This window comes from Saimiri boliviensis, chromosome 13 (genome assembly GCF_048565385.1).
Source record: "Saimiri boliviensis isolate mSaiBol1 chromosome 13, mSaiBol1.pri, whole genome shotgun sequence".
Classification (NCBI taxonomy): Eukaryota; Metazoa; Chordata; class Mammalia; order Primates; family Cebidae; genus Saimiri; species Saimiri boliviensis.
In genome coordinates, this window is record NC_133461.1 from 57,056,129 (window position 1) to 57,079,590 (window position 23,462).

The 23,462-nt window shown below is 44.0% G+C and overlaps 1 protein-coding gene across 1 annotated transcript in view; it reads right to left on the reverse strand.

Annotated features, from left to right (window-relative positions):
• Window positions 1–22,950, reverse strand: part of COLEC12 (collectin subfamily member 12) — a 182,351-nt gene extending 159,401 nt beyond the window's left edge. Inside the window, exons 1-2 of the mRNA XM_003924795.4 lie at window positions 22,696–22,950; window positions 3,506–3,556 (exon numbers count right to left, since the gene is read on the reverse strand). Of these exons, the coding sequence (XP_003924844.1) occupies window positions 3,506–3,556; window positions 22,696–22,702 (58 nt within the window). The 5' untranslated portion in view covers window positions 22,703–22,950. The remainder of the gene's footprint in view (window positions 1–3,505; window positions 3,557–22,695) is intronic.
• Window positions 22,951–23,462: the final 512 nt, after the last annotated feature.

Below are 23,462 nucleotides of genomic sequence, written 5' to 3' on the forward strand. Positions count from 1 at the left end.
ATTATTATGTAAACAGCCTTGACTTCACGTAGCAAACACCTCTGAATAATAACTCTATATGAATAACATTGGAAACAAGCCTACCCAGTAATGATTTGCTAAAACAACGGCCCCTTTGCCTTGTGAATAACTGACCTCTGCCTGATCTGTAGTCTAAATTTGGGTTGTGTTCATCATACTTGCGTAAGCAATAAGTACCTAAAATTAAACAATAACTAGACCCTCTATGTTATTGAGTCTATTTTTGAAACTATGAATGGCTACAATGTTACCATTTTTTCAGAAGAAAATCACACCTTTACTTTCTTCAGGAATAAGTTTTCAGATCTGTCACACTTTGATACTTTGCAGTGGCTGTACCAAAATGTGGAGAGAGTGCTAACAGCCCCAGATCTCCGGGGAGCGATAGTACAGTCTTGTGTTTTTATAGTGCTGTAACTTCAAAGCACTTGTCCATCTGACATCTCTCTTAACCTCACTGAAGCCCTGTGAAGGCTTTGGCAGGTTCACTCTGCTGGCTGGGCAGACGTAGCATCTGGGACCCACTGAATTTAAGTAGCTGCTTTCAAGACACAGGACTGATTGGGGCAGGGCCTAGAGGGTTGACCTGTCTCTAAATACCTTCCACCTATTACCTTACTATCAACCTGTTCCATGGAAGGGACTTGGTCTTCCTTCAATGGTTAAAGTGTAGCCATGCCTGAAGAAATGTGTTCTTGGGTTCTGCTGGATTCAATTGGCCACTTCTTGGGAATTGAAAACCCATTTACCTTCTAAAGAATCAGAGTCCTCACTCTATAACCATGATGAGGCCTCCCCAGTGGGGCTGGATTGGGTGTCCAGTCCACTGTAAAGTTCCAGAGCTGCAAGGTCCCCCTCCACAACACGGAAGTTGAAAAGTCACCTCCACTTCACTGCTGAGCTGTTCCCCAAAACACCACTATGCTGAGAGTTACAAGAGAATCTTCTAACCCCAGCTCCACCTAACTTGCTTCAGCAAGGACATAATCTATCTGGGCCTCATCTCCTGTATCGGTGAAATTAAAGGCAGCATTAAATCATATCAGGTGGGTGCAGTGTCTCATGCCTATAATCCCAGCATTTTGGGAGGCTGAGGCTGGAGGATTATTTGAACCCAGGAGTTCAAGACCAGCCGGGGCAACAGAGCAAGACCCTGTCTCCACAAAAAAAAATTTAAAAATTAGCCAGACATAGTGGCAGATACCCTCAGTTCCAGGTACTCGAGAGGCTAAGGCAGGAGGATTGCTTGAGCCCAGGAATTCAAGGTTACCGTAAGCTATGATCACACCACTGCACTCTAGCCTGGGTGACGGAGCAAGACCCTGTCTCAAAACTAAAATAATAAAATATAATATAGCAAACATCTCAAAGACTCTTCCATTTGCAAAGATCTACCCTGGTCCTATGCTGGATATCCATCACCTTGCCTAGAGGCTGAATCCAAGAATTCTCAGCATCAGGAATGTCTCTTTCACAGACTATTCCAAGGATTCCCATTTTAATTCCGTCCCTCTCTTCTATTTGTACCACTTGGCCTCATTCTCTTCCAGCCTCTGTTTGTGCTCTCTAATATTTGTAAGTGGCTATCATGTCTCCTGTGAGTCATCCATTGTAACTCCCATGCATAACTGCACCACCACAAATTAAAACCTGTCAGCAATGTACTTTTTTTGTGTGTTTTTCATCAAATCCACACCCACCCATCTAACTGGTAACATGCTGAGAAATTTATAAAAAATTTTCTCTCAAGGTCACCCTTTCTACAGAGGCTTTCTCTCTTGGGTCTTCATATCTCTACTGAGTTCCAAAACACGCAGGCATCCCCACATTTATTTTGCCTTATTTTGACAAGTTTTGTTTTCCTCTTTATTCTTGTCTTTCTGTGTTTTTTTGTTTGTTTGTTTTGTTTTCCTTTGTAATTCTTGGTTTCATCTTCACTCCCATTCCCCAGCAAAGGAGAACACAGGGCCAGGGTCCCATTGCAGAAAAATGGAGTCGTGTAGATGACGAACAGGAACACGGAGGAGGGGCAACAGGGCTGCACCCGGGTTGCTCTGCCAGGGAACAAATGCAGGAGAGATGAGCTTGGTGCCACTGCGTTCCTATTCTAAAGTCGTACATTTTCCCAGAAAGTAATGTAGATGTGTGTGTCCAGAAGGAAAAATGCTAAAGCAGCGCAGGAGCCAGAGCAGCTGGGGGTTGTTAACTTTAATCAAAGTCCAGCCAGGATTTTTTTTTAAGCAACAGGAAATAGATTCATTCACTTTCATTCTCTCTCTCTCTCTCTCTCTCTCTCTCTCTCTCTCTCACACACACACACACACACACACACACACCACACACACACTCACTCACTCACTCACTCACATACACACTCTTTTCTCCTCTGTCCTTCTCCATTTCCTCTGGCCAAACACAGAAACAAGCTGGCGGGAAAATCCTCCAGTCCCTGGAGCTGCCTTTGAAACTCTGCAGTGATCACTGGCATTTCAAGGCCAAACTGTAGGTCCTGAGAAGCAAAGGTCAAAGCAGAGAAGAGCACCCGGCGCAGCAGCCTGGGAGGCAGAGGGCGTGTATGAGTTTCCTGCGGCTGCTGTAACAGATTACCACGAACGGGCTGGCTTAAACAATACAGATTTCTCCTCTCATAGTTCTGGGGGCCAGAAGTCTAACATCAGCCTCAGTCAGCTGAAATGAAAATGTGGGAAGGACAGCTCTCCCTCCCGAGACTCTGAAGGAAGAATCCATTAATGTCCTTGCATTTTTGGCTTCTGATGGCCACCTATATCCCTTGACCAGAGTGCATCACAAAAACCTCAGCTTCCGTCCTCATATCACTTTCCCTCTGCAGTCACATCTCCCTCTGCTGCTCTCTTACAAGGACCCTTGTGATGACTTCCAAGGCCCACCCAGGTAACCCAGGATCATGGCCCCATCTCAAACTCTTCAACTTAATCACACCTGGAAAGTCCTTTGTGCCACATACAGTAACATTCAGGTTTCAGGATTCAGGGCGCTGTCACCTTTGGGGGCCATTCCTCAGCCTACCACAGAGCACCTGTGTCAAGACGGGTTCCTGGAAGAAATCTCCCTCTCACTCATTCATGAACACTAGGTTAGGAGAGTTAGGCCTGAGTAAAGATGTTTTCTGAATATCAAAATCGAAAAATTCCAGGTATTTTGCTCCTGTCTTGTCACCGATTTGCCTTTCCCACCACACTCTGTCTGGCAGGCCATCTCTTTCATATTCTGCAGACCATAAACATCCGATTGCTTCCCCATGCCTGGGTGCAGCTCCTGTCCCATGGCCCCTCAGAATTGTGAGAAACCCTCTGCCTGGGACACAGACACTCACTTTCCAACCACAATTGGACCTCAGAGCCACAAACGCCCATGTGCATGAAGGGCCTGCCAATGGTCCCTGGGGGTCTGTAGCTGCATCCAAGATTGACCATAAATAAGGAACAGTTTTGTCAGGACTCACCAAACCGCTTGTAACCGAAGGACTGCACCTCCTCCTCCTCCGCAAAGTCGTCTGTGAGAGAAGAAGAGACACAATGTTAACCCCGGCAAGGGGCACAAAAGCTGCGGAGGGGGTGGGGGGCCGCAGTATTCCACCTGCTCCATTGCCCCTGCTTGTCACAGCAGCTTTCCTTCTGCTGGCAGATCACACCAGGTTTTCTAGAAAAGACCACAGGGGTCTCCACACTGGCTGCTCCTGCTGCGTGGGACGCACTTCCTCTGTTCTTAATGTGACTCCTTCCAATTCAGGTCTTAGCTAAAATGCAATCCTTTGAGATGCCTTTCCGGACCACCCGGCCACCCCCTGTCACGCTCCATTAATTCAATGTTTCTCTCTGACATCTTCCTCACAAGTGTGTATGGATTTACTGTTGTCATCATGCTTCCTGCAGAAATAATCAACCATCCAAGGGGTTAAGTTATCTTTAGGCAACTAACCCAAAAGCCCCTGTTTTTAGATGTCTGGGCTCTGGGGTCATCTCCTTCACTAACTGCTGCCTCTCAGGGACCCACATAGTTCCTGCAATGACAACCAAACCCTTCCCACTGGGAAGAATTAATGAGACATGAATCTCAGCATCGATGGCACCCAGACATCAGTGCCCTCAGCCAGCTCTGTCCCTTCCACCACTGTGCCACCTCTGCAACAGAATCCACTCACACTCAGGCACTGTGGACCACAGAAACATCATCGAAGATGTCACAGTGGAAACATAAGGGGAGGTTCGTGCTGCACCCCCAACAGCAAACAGCTTAAAATTTCCCATTGGACATGTCTATTCTCCCCCAAAGCTTCATTTCAGCAGGGCTACCATTAGCTTGTTTGTTTGTTTGTTTTCTTTTCCCTCTCTGATCTTTTTCCCATGCAGCATTTAGTTGGACTGATTTCTCTCTCCTTCCTGAAATTTCCCTGGGAACTTCAAGTTTCTCATATTTTTGTTATTAAAGCAATTTAGCTATGTTCTGCTTCTACCTCCAAATTAACATGTCCAAATCCATGAGGGGTTCAAGAAAACAAAGGCCTCACAGGCCACCCATCATAAAGCACAGGGTGGGTTCCCTGCTTCTCGTCTTAACCCTCATCCAAAAAGGATTAGAGATTCTTATAACAGCCATTAAAAGAATAAAACAGTCTCTATCTTGTCCAACTCTAAAATTAGAGAGAAAATCACAGGAGACAGGAGGGGTACAAATAAGTCACTACACATGACTTCTGACTACAATTATACAGAAGTGTCTTAAATCAGTCTCTCTCAATGTTTTTGTTTTTTGTTTGTTTCTTTCGGAGAGGATGGAGATTGGAAAACACTGCATATTATATCCTTTTGTTGGAAATTCATAATGGTTTTGGAGACTGTGAGATGTGCTAAGAGAAGAAAAAAAAACTGGTTAACTTTGTTTTAGTCAATGTTTTCAAAAGTTGACTTTAGAATCCTCTTTTGCTACCCTTTAGAGTTGAGTGGATTCCGGGCGGGGAAAGCTTGGTGCATGTTCACTGGCTTAGAGTGGTCCCTCAGGCTCACTCCCAGATGTTCCCAGCTGCTCAGTTAGCAAACAGCTGATTCAGACTGATGGTACTGTAGGGTGTTTACGGACTTAAGGAAGAGGAAGAGGGTAAAGCTGACAGGGCTTGTGGTTGTGGAGATGATTTAGATCAAGCAACAATAGCCATAGGAGAGAGAATGAGTAGTCAGTGTTCCCAATGACTAAAACATGCTAGAGGGTAGAAGGCTATGCTAGGGCCCAAAAGAGCTGACAGGCAGGATTTAATGAAGACAAAAAGCCTGATATGATGTGCAATGCTATATTCTATTCTCAAAACCTTTTCCTCACACCATATAGACCCAAGCTCAATGTGTTTTATCCCGGATTGTCAGATTGCCTTTACAGTATCAGGGCCTGTAAAGGTGATATACTCAGATGAGGAGAGTCTTCTGATGTCAGTCTCTTTGGCAACTTACACTTTCCAAAGTGTATCTCTGACAGTCATAGTCACACAACTGCCATGCTCCAACATGAATAAGGACGTGGTTAGGATTTAAGCCAAGTTCTGCAGTGGTCATAACTTGATCCCTGTTTCTGACAGCAGTTTATCTGTGGGGAAGAAACGGCCTTAACATATTAAATAACAGAGTGTTTAAGATTTATTCTGTAAGCTCATATTTTCTTGGCTTCCATGCTGGACTTTTGCATTTTCATTTTATTTATTTATTTAATTTTTTTCAGTCACGCTCTGTTGGCCAGGCTGAAGTGCAGTGGCACGATCTTGGCTCACTGCAACCTCCATCTCCTGTGCTGAAGCAATTCTTCTGCCTCAGCCTCCCAAGTAGATGGAATTACAGGTGTGTGCCACCACGCCCAGCTAATTTTTGTATTTTTGGTGGAGATGCAGTTTCACCACGTTGGGGGGTTGGTCTCAAACTCAGGCAATCCACCTGCCTTGGCCTCCCAAAGTGCTGGGATTACAGGTGTGAGCCACTGCGCCTGGCCCTGCATTTTCCTTTTAATCCTCCAGGTTACATTATATTTTGCTCACCTATTTTGAAATGTGATTTTTATTTATCTTTTTCTACTTTCCTTGGTAACTGGCACAGAGCCACACTGGCCAGAGGTTTTGTGACAGAGAATGTTGAACAGAACATGGCTGCTGATATATTCTTTGCACCTTGCTATTTCAGAGTACCGTGAGTTCAAGCGAAGTTTAGTTCTGTTGGATTACAGCTGTTGGCTTAAAGAGTCATCCATATTAAAACATTCCAGTCAATCTGTGGACCAAGTTGGGCACTAGCACTGCAATCAGAATTTACCTCTCATTCTTGTATGCTCCCTTGGATCAGTGTGACAGCACTTAACTCTGTCTACCTTATATTCCAGCTCTGGTTCTGACTCCTCCAGATGGAAAGCCATTTGAAGACGGGAAACTCATCACATTGTACCCTCAACAACTAACACATTTATGACACATGATAGGCACTCAACAGTAGTTGTTGAAAATTAAGGAAATGAGAGTTGTACATGTCTCTCTCTTTCCCACTAGTTTATGAATTGGAAAGGAAAAAGATTAAGTCTTTCTCTTTTTGCATACTCACCATGTTTGAGGAAGAGAAGATAATATATTTAGTCAGTACCTGCTGCATGCCAGCTATTTTGCTGTTTCTTTCTTTTTTCTTTTCTTTTCTTTCTTTTTTTTTTTTTTTTTTTGAGACAGAGTCTTGCTCTGTCATTCAGGCTGCAGTGCAATGGTGCAATCTCAGCTCACTGCAACCTCTGCCTCCCAAGTTCAAGGGATCCTCCCACCTCAGCCTAGGAGTAGCTGGGATTACAGTCCTGTACAACCATGCCTGCCTAATTTTTGTATGTTTAGTAAAGATAGAACTTCACCATGTTGGTCAGGCTGGCCTCAAACTCCCAGCCTCAAGTGATCTGCCTGCCTTGGCCTCCCAAAGTGCTGGGATTACAGGTGTGAGCCACCATACCTGGCTGCATTTTGTTATGTTTCTGCTTTACAGATGAGAAATCCAAGGCTCAGAGAAGTTACATTACTTTGACCCAAGGTCTCACAGCTTACAAGTAGCCAGACCAAGATGAAGACACAGGTCTGTGGGACTCAGGAGTTCCACACTGTGATAGTGACTGACCCACACACTCATGAAACTGAAGCCTAAGCTAGAAGCTGGGAAAGCTAAGAAGCAATAATTGATATTGCAGAGTCCTGAACAGGCTTAGGAATTCGGGAATAAAGGTGGGCTAAAATAGGAGGACTGGTAGAATATATGTTTAAGAATCTGTTGGCGATAACCAAAAAGATAGATAATAAGTATTGGCAAAGATATGGAGAAATTAGGACCCTCATATGCTGTTGGTGGGAATATAAAATGGTGCAGCCACTGTGTAAAAAAGTCTGGCTGTTCCTCAAAATGTAAACCATAAAGTTACCAAATAATCCAGGAATTCTACTCCTAGGCTTATACCTAAGAGAAATTAAAACATATGTTCATACAAAAATTTGCACATGAATGTTTGTAGCAGCATTATTCATAATAGCAAAAAAAGGGGAGACAAGCCAAATGTTCACTGACTGATAAATGGATAAACTGTGGTATGTCTATACAGTGGAATATTATTCAGCAATAAAGAATGAAGCACTGATACATACTACATTATGGATAAACCTTAAAAACATTATGCTATGTGAAAGAGGCCAGTCACAAGAAAAACACACACTGTGTGATTCAATTTATTATTTATTATTTTTTTATTATTTTTTTATTTTTATTTTTTTGAGACAGAGTTTCGCTCTTGTTACCCAGGCTGGAGTGCAATGGTGTGATCTCAGCTCACCGCAACCTCCGCCTCCTTGGTTCAGGCAATTCTCCTGCCTCAGCCTCCTGAGTAGCTGGGATTACAGGCACGAGCCACCACGCCCAGCTAATTTTTTGTATTTTTAGTAGAGACGGGGTTTCACCATGTTGACCAAGATGGTCTCGATCCCTTGACCTCGTGATCCACCCGCCTCGGCCTCCCAAAGTGCTGGGATTACAGGCTTGAGCCACCGCGCCTGGCGTGTGATTCAATTTATATGAGATGTTTACATTAGGAAAATCTAGAGTCAGAAAGCAAATTAATATTTGCCTAGGTCTGGTGGTTTTGAGGGAAATTGAGGAGTGACTGTTAATGGCTAAGGATTTTTTGGGGGGATGGTGAAACTGTTCTGAAATTGATTATAATAATGAACACAAAATATATGAATATACCAAAATATACATTGAATTGTACATGTTAAGTGGATGATTTGTATAGTATGTGAACAAAAGAGAAGCAGTTGGAACTGCCCCCGCAAAGGACTGGGTGACTGTCCCTCCCTGACCACAGCAGACATTGAATTTTTATTACTTGGAAACATTAAAACAAAAGTTCTCTTGTCTAGTGGACACCAGCAACAGGAGATAAAAGGAACTGTAATGAAATTGGGGAAAGGTGAAAGTTTACCAACTAAATGCTCAGACCCTGGGTCCTCTTCTCCCACTTAATCAGCCAGAAAGTCCCCTTTATGGTAAAGATGAGACTGGGCCAGGTGCAGTGGCTCATGCCTGTAATCCCAGTACTTTGGAAGGTTGAGGCAGGTGGTTGATGAGGTCAGGAGATGGAGACCATCCTGGCCAACATGCTGAAACCTCTACTAAAACTACAAAAAATTAGCAGGGCATGGTGGTGGGTGCCTGTAATCCTACTCAAAAGGCTGTGGCAGGAGAATTGCTTGAACCAGGAGGTGGAGGTTGCAGTAAGCCGAGATCATGTCACTGCACTCCTACCTGGCAGCCTGGTGACACAGTGAGACTCTGTATTAAAGAAAAAAAAAAAAAAGGTTCTTTTCTGGGGAATTTGATCAGCTAAAACAAACAAACAAACAAATGGTTCTAATTCCAGGAGGTCTCCGACGGAACCAGGTAAACTTAGAGTGATGGTCACAGTTCACAAAACTCACCAGTATAAAAGGTTCCAATTAACCTGTGTAATGGAATACACAGGTTAATTGGATACACAGGTCTGCTCTTAAATAAGAAGAGTCATTAGACAACTGATACAACCTCTAACATGAAAAGACAAACATGAAAATAAAGAAACCCAATAAAGGAATTGAGAGGAAATCTACATTATATAGGAAAAATTAATACCTCAGAAAAAGACAAATATCATTAATATGCTTACAGAGATAAGAGAAGATAATATATTCAGAAAACAGGATGCTATAAAAAAGCAACCATCAGAAAAAGGGCCAGGTGCGGTGGCTTACACCTGTAATCCCAGCTCTTCGGTGGGGGTGAGGTGGGTGCATCACTTGAGGTCAGGAGTTCAAGACCAGCCTGGCCAACAGAGTTAAAGCCCATCTCTACTAAAAATACAAAAATTAGCTGGGCATGGTGGCACATTCCTGTAATCCCAACTACTAATCCAGGGAGGCTGAGGCAGAAGAATTGCTTGAACCCAAGAGGCGGAGGTTGCAGTGAGGTGAGATTGTACCACTGCACTCCAGCCTGGATGAGAAAAGCGACTCCACCTCAAAAAAAAAAAAAAAAAAAAAAAAAAAAAAAAAAAAAAAAAGAAAAGAAAAGAAAAAGGAAAGAAAGAAAGAACTCTTGGAAATTAAAATATGGTCACAGAAATAAATCTCAATGGAAAGATTGGAAGATGGAGTCAAAATATTACAAAAAGTAGAATAAAGGCATATAAATAGAATAAAAGCAAAAATAAGAAAAAATTAGAAAATCCATTTAGAGGCTGGGCACAGTGGCTCACGCCTGTAACCGCAACACTTTGGGAGGCCAAGGCAGGTGGATCACCTGAGGTCAGGGGTTCGAGACCAGCCTGGGCAACATGGCGAAATGTCATCTCTACTAAAATACAAAAATTAGCTGGGTATGATGGTGTGTGCCTATAATACCAGCTACTTGGGAGCTGAGGCAGGAGAACTGCTTGAACCTGGGAGGCGGAGGTTGCAGTGACCTGAGTTTGAGCCAATATACTCTAGCTGTACTCCAGGTAACAAAGCAAGACTCCATCTCAAAAAATAATAGTAATAAAATAAATCAACTTACAGGGTCCAATATTCACACCACAGGTGTTTCCTGGAAAAAAGAAAAAAAAAAAGGAGAGAAGCACATTTCCCAGCATTGAAGGACATGAGTTTCCAGGAAGAATGGGCCCATCATGGTCCAGAATAAAGAAAGAAAAGACAGTCCCTCCAAGGCTCATTATCATAAAATTTTAGAACACTGAAGACAAAAATAAAATTCTAAAAGTTTCCAGACAGAATTTTACAAAGAAAAGAAGAATTTTACAAAGAAAAAAAGAACAGCTTCACATTTAGCAGGAAAGTTGGAAGCTAAAGAAACTACAGCAGTGCTTTTGAAACCTAAGGATAAATTATTTCCTATATAGAAAGCTCTCAATTCAATGAGGGGTAACAAAGACCTTTGCAGAGCAGCAGAATTCCCAAAAATGTACATCTCACAGACACTTGTCTCAGGAAGTTAACTATTGGAGGATGCATTGCACTCTCCAATAAGGAACACACCCTCTGTGTGTGTGTGTGTGTGTGTGTGTGTGTGTGTGTGTGTGTGCATGTCTGTGTGTGTCTGTGTATATACATTCTAACTTAACTCTAACCCTCAGTTGGTCAGAATGCTCTGGAAAAGATTCCTTCAAGAAGATAGAAATGAAAGAATTCCTAATATGTTTGAACACACAAGGGAGAGATTTGGGAAAGTAGAAGAGACTTTGGAGATGAATAATGATGTACACATGAGGCGCTAAACAAACTAGCAAGAGGGTGATTAACTTGGTGAAGGGAAACAAAAAGCTACTCAAGAAATATGACTCAGCTGTGAATCACCCTGACATTGTCACAATATCAACACTGAATATGGATCTGAGAGTACACTGTAACTGTCTTAGGAAGATGAATGAGAACAGGAGATACTGCAGGAGTTGTTAGGGGAAGGTGGAAGGTGAAAGAGAATGAAACCCTCCTCTGCTATAAAAGGAAGCCTGCATATAATGCCTAAGACCAAAAAAAAAAAAAAAAAGAAGAAGAAGCAAGAGCACCATAAGCATGTCACTGAGAGATACGGGGGTCATGGCAGATCATAGTCATAATGGACTACCAGCAATTCCTTCCAGCCCTCCACGTGCAAGTCCACTTTCTTCCCCTGGAATCTGGGCGGGCCCCACGACCTGCTCTTTCCCATGGAATGTGGCAGAAGTGGGAGTGGGGGGCTCCAGGGCCTTTCGGCTTCACATTTTGGCAGCCAGTGGCCATGTAAAAAGTTTACCTCCTCTGCTGGACTAGAGGCCACCTGGAGAGAGAGAATGCTGGAGGACGAGAGCAGGGAAAGTGTGAGACCAGCCACGTGTCTAGTCCAGGCTGAACTGCAGAATCATGAGCAAAAAAAAAACAGCTGCTGTTCAAAACTACAGGGCTTCTGGATGGTTTTTTTTTTTTTAGGTCTTAGCAGGTAACTGAAAGAGGGATAAATGCCAAAAGAAAATGGTAAAACAAAGCTATCAAGAGGTTACCTCTGGGGAATGAAAAATGATGAAATGAAGGTAGCCTGGGCAGGAAACTGCTGTTTTTCAGAATAAAGCTATGACATTATCTGACTCTTTAAACTATGTACATCTCTAACTTTGATAAGAAATAATGTGAAACAAGCAAATAAGAGAATATGAATGGAAAAGTCAAATAGACGCAAGTATTCAGGTCCAACAGATAATGCACTGAAGACCAGATAACCAGAAAATGCACCCAAAGAGCCAGAATGTGGAGTTCAACCTGAAACCACAGAAAACAAAGTTTCAACTTGGAGCTTCAATACCTGGCCCAAAGTAGGTTTCCAACAAATGCCAAACTGAACAACATAGCAAATGGAGACATTTTTAGGAGCCAGGCTGAAGGACTGTAGACAGGGACTAGGCTGAAGTTAGACTGCTCTTCCACACTGGCTCAGTGGCGCTGTCTACATAGGAGTATCCATCGGTTGCTCTATCCTATTTAGACCAGGATGCATTCCCAGCTCTTGTCTATTTGTCATTACTCTTAGAGCACAATGGTATGGTATCATTGGTTGTTAAAATATTTAAGTGCTTCTGAACCAACTGGTTAAAGAACAATGGCCTCTGCTTTGAGCGGTTCTGCAAACTGTCCCTGTGTGTTACCACTTCCCACTGAAGCAGCACCTTGCCCCTGTATTCCTGGTGCCAAATGTCTGGTGCCGTCAGGACCCCCAAGTCTACAGTCACTCTTTACTGGCCAGTGCTCCATGGAGTTGCTTTCATACGGGAACAGTGGCTTCCACAGTGTGTCACCTGAGCTGCTACATATTTGGAGTGTCCCCTTGATGTTGCTGTGATATCCTGGAAGACTCCTTTCCTAACACCAGAGGCTGACAGAATTAATGGGAATATGTGGGCTTTGAAATTCAAAGACCTGGGTTTGAAGACTAGCTCTACCTTGTAATAGCAATATAAATTCATGCCTCCCTCTCAGTTTCCTATAAGAGGGAACCAATGATTCCTATCTCACACATTTTGGGGAGAAAAATGTGAACTGACGCATGGAAAACATCCAACACATACCAATCGCTTAATAAATATGAGTTTTCTTTGATGTAAGAGGACAGAGGCAGTGGTAAAAGCTACTGTGCTTTAAGGTCCAAAATAAATATCCAAGGACTTTAATTATCTGGTTTCAAAAGTCCATTCTTCTGGTTACAAAACTCCATTCTGAGGTGACTATTTGGGGGAAGGACCAACAGGAAAGTTTGATGAGCAAAAGAGTAATATATGCTGCAGGTTCTATTCGGGCTTAGGAAATGGGCCCTGAAGCACCTGGCTGATATTGAAGAAAACTTATCTTAATGTATTTGGGGCTGTAAAAGCTGAAGAAACGTGTCCTTTAATCTTGATGTGTCCCTAAGAACAGTATCGGTAACATTTGCCCTGGTTTTATAGCTTTACAAAGGTAAACTTTTATCTGGCTCCCTGCATGGTTTCCTTTTTCCCTGAAGGCATTTCTGGAAAATAGTTATTATGTATTCTTCTGGTGAATGAACTCAATGTAGCATAACAAAGTATCCTCAGATAAAGTATCTCCCACATCTGAGGATACTTTGTTACTTCAGGATATTTTGGAGGGTAATTAGATCAGTCTTCCATTCAACTGTTTTATCCCAAATGGATGAAGAAATCTGTAGCAGTTTAAATACTTGTAGATTATTTTAAAGTATCACAGGAGATTCATTTTGATTACTCAGCTGCTTACTCAATTTTATGTTTTGCAACAATGGGATCACTTTTGATTCACTTATATAGCTCTTTAAAGTCGAAAGTCAAAATTACAGACATAAAATTACTCTACTTTCCGGCACAACTTGCAATTCTGATGCTTATAAAAACAGCAGACACTTGCTGTTAGAATAAAGAGGCATAGGTACCCTATTCCTTCCTTTACAGTCTAACAAAACTGAGAAAGGAGTGTTTTTGTTACTTTTACCCCTAACTTGGCAGTAGGGGCTACATCAGATTTCCCCACAGTCACCAACTCCAAGAACTTATGAAGTAATCAGCAAATACAACATCCAAAACCTTGACATCTGCGTCCATCATTCACAGGTGATTGCAGGGGAGGTGACGTGTTTCCCTTTATTCTACGAGAAAAATTCTCATCCAATCATTTAAATCATGTTAATAAAAGCATCAGGATGAGGACTTGAATCTCTGCCTTAAATTGCATAAGGGCCTTGGTGGGGCCTCAAATACTTGAGTGTTTTGGCAAGGAAAACTAATGCTGTCCATTTCCCTGGAGACACAAAAAAATAAGAGGTCTTTGTTTAAAAAATAACACTTATACATCTTTTTGTTTTGAAATCAATTAACGTTGTTTAGATTATCTAAACAATTATGCCAATGCAATATACTAGAATTAATTACAAATGATGGACCAACAGTTTGAGTTTAAGAGACATAGTTCAAGAAGACTTTGAATTTGGTCTCCTCTCATCTCCCACACTGAAATGTCACACTTAAGAGATTTCAGGTCAGGCACGGTGGCTCACGGCTATAGTCCTAGCACTTTGGGAGGCTGAGGTGGGCTGATCACTTGAGACTAGGAGTTCAAGACCAGCCTGAGCAACACAGCAAAACACTGTCTCTACAAAAAAATACAAAAATTAGCTGACCATGGTGGCATGCACCTGTAATCCCAGCTACTCAGGAAGCTGAGGCAGGAGAATTGCTTGAACCCAAGAGATGGAGGTTGCAATGAGCCAAGACTGTGCCAATGCTCAAGGGATCCTCCCACCTCAGTCCCCCAAGTAGCTGGACTACAGGCACTCACCACTGCACCCATTAAATTTTCTGTGGAGACAGGATCTTGTTATGTTGCCCCGGCTGGTCTCAAACTCCTGGCCTCAAGCAACCTTCCCCCCTCAGCCTCTCAAAGTGCTGAGATTATAAGTATGAGTCACCAGGCCCAGCCTTCCTCTAAGACATTTTTCTTCAATGTTGCTTACTCTATTAATGTAATATGAAATACAATTCAAGATATGAAATATAATGTAATCTGAAAGATAAAATATAATTCAAATCTCTCCTGCAAATGAAAATGTCCCTGTCTTCCACCATATTATCTGAACCTCAAATACGGCACGGTCTGCTTTCTACTTTGGATTCCAGTTGTTTACACGTAAGTCTTGTCTTGCCTACCAGACTGCAAGCTCTGTGAGCACAGAAGCTATATTTTATTCATTTTATTTGGCATTTTTACAGTGCCACACAGAAAGTTCATATTAAATATTTGTTTAAAGGATAAATGAAAGCTAGTTAGAATGGTAGCCCAATTATAAATAATAAATAGAAATATGACAGCTTAATGGAAAATTAATACCACTGATGAAATAGACATGATGTCATATGGTTTAAAAACATACGCATACAAATATCTCTCCAAATACTTATTTAGAGACAAATTTGTTTCATGTTGTGATTCCTTGATGTCATATCCTTACTGAATAAAACCAGAGACTGGATTTGAAAGACAGATCTTTTTTTTTTTTTTTTTTTTTTTGAGACAGAGTTTCGCTCTTGTTACCCAGGCTGGAGTGCAATGGCGCGATCTCGGCTCACCGCAACCTCCGCCTCCTGGGTTCAAGCAATTCTCCTGCCTCAGCCTCCTGAGTAGCTGGGATTACAGGCAAGCGCCACCATGCCCAGCTAATGTTTTGTGTTTTTAGTAGAGACGGGGTTTCACCATGTTGACCAGGATGGTCTCGATCTCTCGACCTCGTGATCCACCCGCCTCGGCCTCCCAAAGTGCTGGGATTACAGGCTTGAGCCACCGTGCCCGGCCCAGATCTTTAAAAATATCATGTCATTGGCTGGGCGCAGTGGCTCAAACCTGTAATCCCAGCACTTTGGGAGGCCAAGGAGGGCGGATCACGAGGTCAAGAGATCAAGACCATCCTGGCCAACATGGTGAAACCTTGTCTCTACTAAAAATACAAAAAAATTAGCTGGGCATGGTGGTGTGCACCTGTAGTCCCAGCTACCCAGGAGGCCGAGGCAGGAGAATTGCTTGAACCCAGGAGGCAGAGGTTGCAGTGAGCTGAGATCACGCCACTGCACTCCAGCCTGGCACCTGGCAACAGAGCGAGACTCTGTCTCAAAAAATATATTTATCACGTCATCAGTAGGCAACGGTACTAAAAAAGGTAGTGCTCTTAGGTAATCTAAATATATTTACATATATTTATCAATTTTCTACCGCTACTATAACAAATAGAAAAACTGTTTCATTACTACAATTACAAACTTCACTTTGAGAATAGTCCCTGCATTTTTGATGATGACAGCAGTGATGGCAGCTGGAATCCAACCAATACTAATACTTCCCCATGTGGAGCAAAGCTCACTCCTATCCCTCAGGTCTGTTTTAACACATTTGCAATCTGAAAATCACTTTCATTTCAGAACTGAAGATTTGCCTTCAAGGTCTAAACTACATCACTGATTAAATTAATATAGATGGCTCATAATTGGCAATTAACTTATTGCTGGGAGGAAAAGCAGGTTATAATACAATATTACAAACTAAAACAACTTGAGTGCTTATTACACACTAGCCACCATTCTAAACTACTATTTAATCCTTAAAACAACTCTATCAGATACATGTCATTGTTGTCCCCCATTACATTGATAAAGAAACTGGGACCCCAGGTGGTTAAGTGACTTTTGGGCTCCCTGGCTTCAGAGCCCACACTCCTCCTTGCCAGCACACGGAAATGATCCGGTTCAATGTCTGGGATCACTAAACACAATTGTATTTTATGAGATGGTTACATTTTAAAGCATATATTATCTACTTTAAAGTGGGACTGTTTTGCCTTTGAATAATAAATTGTTTTATAAACATTAGCTAGTTTCCTAACATTTCTACGTCATAAGAAAATGACTGGGCAAAAGAAATGTGGCTTCTTCCACAGAGCCAAAGACAAGTGTGTTTTTCACGCCAAATGTAAAACATCCAACCTCACAGGCTAGTGAATAATACCTCACATGATACTGAGCTATAATATTACGTCATTCAGGAAGCATAAAGAAGTCATGTTTAATATATCCAACTCCAATAAATATATTTCATTTTAAATCTCCCACGCTGAAAAATGCATTTCTTTTCTATTTTTAAGAGTATCGATGAAATATTCATGATAAATTTGAAAGTTAAGAAAGTTCCTAGGATCTCCCTGGAATCTTAATTGGGATTACTAATTTATGTTTATATTGGCTTTCACTGCTGTATAATTACAAAATGCCCTTAAACAATCAGCAGAACTTTTCAAGGTATGATACTTGTTTTGGTTCTTCAAATGTCATGCACTAAAAAAGAAATCAAATCACTGCCTGACTGAAAAGTTACCTCCCTTAAGGTTTGATGGTTGGTGTTGTTAGAAACTCTGATGTCAGCAGAAATAAATGAATTTTCTATGAAAAATGTCTATACTTCCCTGTTCCTTGTTTAAAATACTATTATTATTTTTACTGACCACTCACTGGTGGTTACAGTCTGTTTATGAAAATGGCACTTGTAACAATATTTTATTTTCTCAATGCAAACCTGTTAGTAAGATGTGTAGGGGCTGTTTTCAGAGTTCATGGCTACAGTGGGCCATCCATATTCATTCAGTCAATGGTAAGCAAGATAAGCTACACAGGGCAGCAATCCTGGAATCTGCTTTATCTTTTCAAGAGCTCCAGTATAGAGCGTCTCCTGTGGCTGACTGAAGAGCACATCAATCCTTCAGACCTTTGATGCTAAGTCATTACAGTTATGAGTCCAGAAGATAGGGCCTTATCTATCTTGCTCACCAGTATCTAGTGGAGTGTGAGAGCACACAGTAGGACTTCACAAAGATGTGGGGCTTGAATGCGTTATTAGCCATATGGCTAGGAGGGAGCCTGGGTAGAGATTTCACATGTGATTCTGGATTCAGACAGTCTGAGTTTGAATACTGATCCCCCCACCAACTAGCTGGGTACCCTTAGACAAGTAACACAACCTCTCTGAACCTAAGTTTTCCTATCATAAAATGGAGGAAATAATAATGCCTGGCATAGCAGGTACTCAGTAAATGGTAGGTATTATTAAAGGGAAGTCTGTGTTAGGCTGGCCTCCCTGAGCGATTACTCACAGGCTGGTTTTACCCAGGGTGAAACATATTTTCTATCACAAAATTTAAATGTCTATTTTCCCACTTAAAAGCTAATACTTCAAGGTCCATTTAACTTTATTTGGCAGCAGTTATGAAAGCTGTTTTGAAATAATATTTTAACGAGAATAAGCATTTAGTGGGAAAATGAGATACTGTTATGATATAGCTTGAAAGTCATCATCTGCCAGCTTTTTCTATTCACACCATTATCAGTGGATGAGCCACATCGCAAAGGGTTGGAGCCATTGAAACAACCCTGGGAAACTGCATAGGAGACCACAAAGAAGAGCTATACTTAGCAATAATTAAACCTCAGATTAAGAATGTCAAGCATTCCCAAACTAATGAAAAGTCAAAAGCATAATTACATTGTAAATCTGCCTCCCAGAGAAGGGCAGTTCCTACTACCAATCAGTGAAGGGAAAGAGGCCTCGTTTTGTTTCCACTTTCCTTTAGAAAACATGACTCTCCATGTTAAATGCAATTGCCTTTATAGGCTTGTTTGCTTACCCCAGTTAAGAACAAGAAATCTTAGAGAGACATTGGAAAAGCAAAAAGACTGTGAGTCCCAGAAAAACTTAGGGAGAAGTATACTGCTTACTAGTGCATTTAAAAAATATTATTGCCAAACGGCATTTCAGCAATGTTTATGCACCAAAGTACAAAAATAAGCAGCTGAACACTGTGTTTTGATGGCACCAGCCTCCTCTGTGTGTTAAATTATAACAGTGTCTTGGACCTCTGTGGTCCTGGGTGGTAGCGGCTGTTTTCAGTCGTCTTTTAGGCAACAAGTGCTGCTGCACTGAAACTCACCACTATCTCCAACTTTAAGAACCAAGAATGTGATTTAGTAATGACACACCTAACTCTAGAGGAGTCAGATTCCTTCGTCAAGAATGTGAATATGTATCCAAAAAGCCATGAGATTTATGGTGTAGTACAGCTAATTGAAAATGAAATTGGAAATAATTTAAAACAAACTTCATGTTTTAATCAGTTTGAAAAACTTGAAGTACTGCAGCAACAGAGAAATTAATTTTCTTCTGGATAACATATAATGATGTCATTATTCTGGTACTTGTGACTCCAGGGATGGAGGAAATAGATGTTTGATGAATGCAACAGATAGGTGGCGCTGTGACTCACCGCAGATGCAGGCATACACTCCAAGAGCCTGAGTCATTACAAAGGCCATAACCAGGTTTAAACACCAAAATTAGAAAGTCATGTTGGTACCCTAAAAAGGCATCTGACTTGCACAGGAATATTTGCTTTTGCAAATGAACTTCTGTAGCTTCTGTGGTGTTCGCTGATTTTCTATTTGGCTAAAGCATGTGGGGTGTGTGTGTGTGTGTGTGTGTGTGTGTGTGTTTGAGAGACAGAGTCTTGCTTCTGTCACCCAGGCTGAAGTGTAGGGGCGCAATCTTGGCTCACTGCAACTCCACCCCCCAGGTTCAAGCAATTCTCCTGCCTCAGCTTCCCAAGTAGTTGGGACTACAGGCATGAACCACCATGCCCGGCTAATTTGTGTATTTTTTAGTAGAGACAGGGTTTCACTATATGTTGGCCAGGCTGGTCTCCAACTCCTGATCACCTGCCTCAGCCTCCCAAAGTGTTGGGATTACAGGCATGAGCCACCTCACCTGGCCAAGAATGTTTTAGATTAACACGTTTATTCTAAGCATTTACAAGGCTTGTCATTCATTGCCTTCTATCATGTTGGCTTTCTGAAGCATGGTGAGTTAATAACTATTTGATGTAATCAGAAACCCTGCGGAAAACCTTTAGTTGGTTCCCTATGGCAAATGGTCAAAATAATTCCACTTAGTATAGCAGCTTTCCTTTTGTCTAGGCTTCCAAAGTTTAGGGCCAACTGGTTGGCTCTACCTCTTCCTGGATACAGCACCAACTGCAGGTTACTTGGCTACTTAGTTGTCTCAGATTCGCTTTTTTTCTAGTCATCTTCACCAGAGATTATCTATCTGGTGTCCTAGTGCCTTCCAAGCCACACTGGGTAATTGACAAGGCTTGTGTTTAGAGGCCTACCCTGTCCTAATTGCCAGTTCCTATTTCTTCTAGACTCAGTTTCCATACCTATACTGTTGGGATTGAAATATCTACTGTCAAGGCTGTCGAGAGGATTAATTGCAATGTGTTTGTAGTGTGTATAGTACAGTGGCTGGCACTTAGTAGGTACTAAAAATTTTATTGCTGCCCCTCCCTTCCCCACCTCACCACTCAGACAAATGTAATAAATAACAGATCACGTGGTAATAATTGGTAAGCAAACCTCTTACAGAATATTTTCTTTTCTTTTCTTTTTTGAGATGGAATCTCACTCTTGTCACCCAGGCTGGAGTGCAGTGGCTTGATCTCGGCTCACTGCAACCTCCAACTCCTGGGTTCAAGCAATTCTTCTGCCTCAGCCTCCCCAGTAGCTGAGATTACAGGCGCCAGCCACCACGCCCAACGAATTTTTTTGTATTTTTAATAGAGACAGGATTTCGCTATGTTGGCCAGGCTGGTCTTGAAGTCCTGACCTCAGGTGATCCGCCTGCCTTGGCTTCTCAAAGTGCTGGGATTACAGGCATGAGCCTGTATTCTCAACCTGCCAGAATATTTTCATTTTTAAAAGAGAACTGTAGGCTGGGTGCGGTGGCTCCCAGCACTTTGGGAGGCTGAGACAGGTGAGTCACAAGGTCAGGAGTTCGAGACCAGCCTGGCCAATATGGGGAAACAAAAAAACTAGCCGGGCATGGTGGCACATGCCTGTAATCCCAGCTACTTGGGAGGCTGGGGCAGGAGAACTGCTTGAACCCGGGAGGCAGAGGTTGCAGTGAGCCGAGATTGCGCCACTGCACTCCAGCCTGAGCAACAGAGCCAGACTCCATCTCAAAAAAAAAAAAAAAAAAAAAAAAAAAAAAAAAAAAAAATAGCGCTCCTTTACCCAGTAAAAAGTATAACAAAAGTTTCAGAGTTTAAGAACCCACGTAGGAGCTGACCGAGTGAGTAGGTGGTTTATCTTCCCAAGCTTCAAAAACCACTGGCCTAATGACCAGCAAAGAGAAGATTCACTCCTGGCTAAAATGATAACTAAGCCCCAGAGTAACTTTTAGTCCTGTGAAAGTCTTTCCTTTCTAGGAAGGCTCTTCAATTAAAGCTAGCTAAGGAATGTGTGTATGTGTGTGTTTTCTTTTCCTTTTTTTTTTTTTTTTTTTGAGACAGTTTCGCTCTTGTTGCCCAGGCTGGGATGCAATGGCGCGATCTCGGCTCGCTGCAATCTCCGCCTCCTGGGTTCAGGCAATTCTCCTGCCTCAGCCTCCTGAGTAGCTGGGATTACAGGCATGCGCCACCATGCCCAGCTAATTTTTTGTATTTTTAGTAGAGACAGGGTTTCACCATGTTGACCAGGATGGTCTCGATCTATTGACCTTGTGATCCACCCGCCTCAGCCTCCCAAAGTGCTGGGATTACAGGCTTGAGTCATCGCGCCCGGCCTGGAATGTGTGTGTTTTCTAAAATGTAAATAAGAGAAGAGAAACTGAGATGGAAACAGAAGGAAAGCACGCTACCGCGTTTTGAAATTCTCTAGGCAGAAAGTTGTATTGTGCCTTTTGTTTTTTTTTTTCCCTGGGGCAGACCACTTTCACCTGGCCATCAGTCACCTCCCTTCCCGAGGTCTCCAGACGTGGAGACCTAAAGCCCTTGGAAGGTGAGTGGATTGGTAGGGTATTATCGCTCCAGATAGTTCAGCGCGAACTGCCCTTCAGAAAAAACTTTGCAGAGCCAAGTTACTTTCCAAGAGCATTGGGGCTTCCCGGCGCTTCCCTCAGACAGCAACCCTGGTAAGTCAAAGCGATCGCATCGCCAGATCTCTGGCGGCAGGAAGCTCGGTCACCGCGGTCAGATGGCATTTCGCACCCAGCCCGGGACGGCGCGGGGCTGTGTTATCGTAGCACGGAACCGGGAACTCTCACACCAAGCCTTGTGTAAACACCACGCGGGCCCATTCCTGAACGACTCTTTGATGCCTCCGCTGCAGTTATTTATCTCACGCATAAATCAGGATTCCGCTGACAAATCTCCGTGCTTCCACTAAACAGAAGGCTGCCCTGCAAAGCCCTTCTTCTTGTGCTTCTTTTTAAAGTACGATAACATCTGACACTTCCATAAAGCGGCCTGCAGAGGACACCAGGCAGGGGTCGATTTACGGGCTGTTGTGTGTCACCCTGAACACACGTGGGCAGGCCAAACCCACAGGCGAGCACGTGGAAGGGACGCGGAACCGAGAGCAGCTATTTTCCAGTCGGTGGATCTGATGGAGAAAGATGCCAAATGCACTTCCCTAGCCAGCTGAACTCCGCGGGCACCTAATCATTGCCAGATGTGGCAAGGGCTCACGGAGAACATCCCGAGTCCCGAAGAAAATACCCGCCCGCCGGCGCGGGGACTGCTTGGACCGGGAAACAGCGAGAGGCGGGAGGAGAGAGGATGGGGCAAGCGTGGGGAGCGCTGCGGAGCGGAAAACCGACTGGGAGGGATGGCGATGCCTCCACTCTCCTCGGCATGTTTTTTCAATTAAAAAGTTGGAAACTGGAATCCGTAAACAACGACTTAGGGCTTCAAACTACTTGCAAAGACGCGATGGGAGGCGAATACTAGCGCGCTTCTAAACCCCAACCTCGAGGTTTCCAGCCTTGCCCGACTCGGGACCCGGGTGCGCCCCCAGTGTCCGCGCCCGAACCCTGAGTTCTGGCGGCCCCGGCTCCCCGGGCCCGCAGCCCAAGGGAAAGTTCGCCCGGGAGGCACCTCCAACGCCTCCCGCGCACCCCGCACCCCGTCCCCCACCCCGGCCCGAAGCCCCGCAGAGCTGCCGCCTTCCTACCTTTCATGGTGACGGAGGGGACGCACCGCCAGCCAGAGAGCTCCGCGCGAGCGCCGCGCAGCCGAGGAAGTTGTCCTGAGCGGCGGCTCACTGCACGCCCATGGCAGCTGCACCGCGCGCCGGTTGTCTGCGCCTCAGCCCTCCCTCGCCGTCGCCGGCCCGCGCTCCCAGCGGTCCCCGCTCGGCGCTCTCCTGCAGCGGGGCTGCCGCGCGCGCCGCTCTCCCCGGGCGGGAGGCGCCGCTCCAGCCAGCGCCCCTCCCCCTGGCCCGGCCTGGCCGAGCTGGCGGCCGCGCCCACGCCCCCCTCGCGCCCTCCCGCGCCCGCCCCGCCCTCGGCCCGCGCCTGCCCTTGCTGGCCACTTTCTCGCCTGCATCTCCTGCGCGCCCTGGCCCCGCTCGCCCAGGTTCTCTCTTTTTCCCATTGCAGAACTATCAGGATGAAGTCGGGAGCAAAGCCTTTCCCGGGACGCTCCAGCATTCACCTTCGGTGTGCGCCGAAAGTGCCGCGGCTGCTAGGGTCGTTTCTACAGTACCCCAAACTACCTAGCGAGTGTGGGGGGAGAGGATGGGGAGCGGCTGTGCCACAGGGGTGGCGGGATAAGGTGGCCCCTTCCCCAAATGGCTCTGGGGCAAGGAGAGTTACAGAACGTCCTCCGGGTTCACAGTTTCCAAGTGCGTGCTCTGGTTGATTCCCGAAGGAGACCGGGCAGCTGGGAGCGCGCTCGCTTTCACCCGGGGAGAGCCCAAGTCGCCAGAATCCGAAGTCA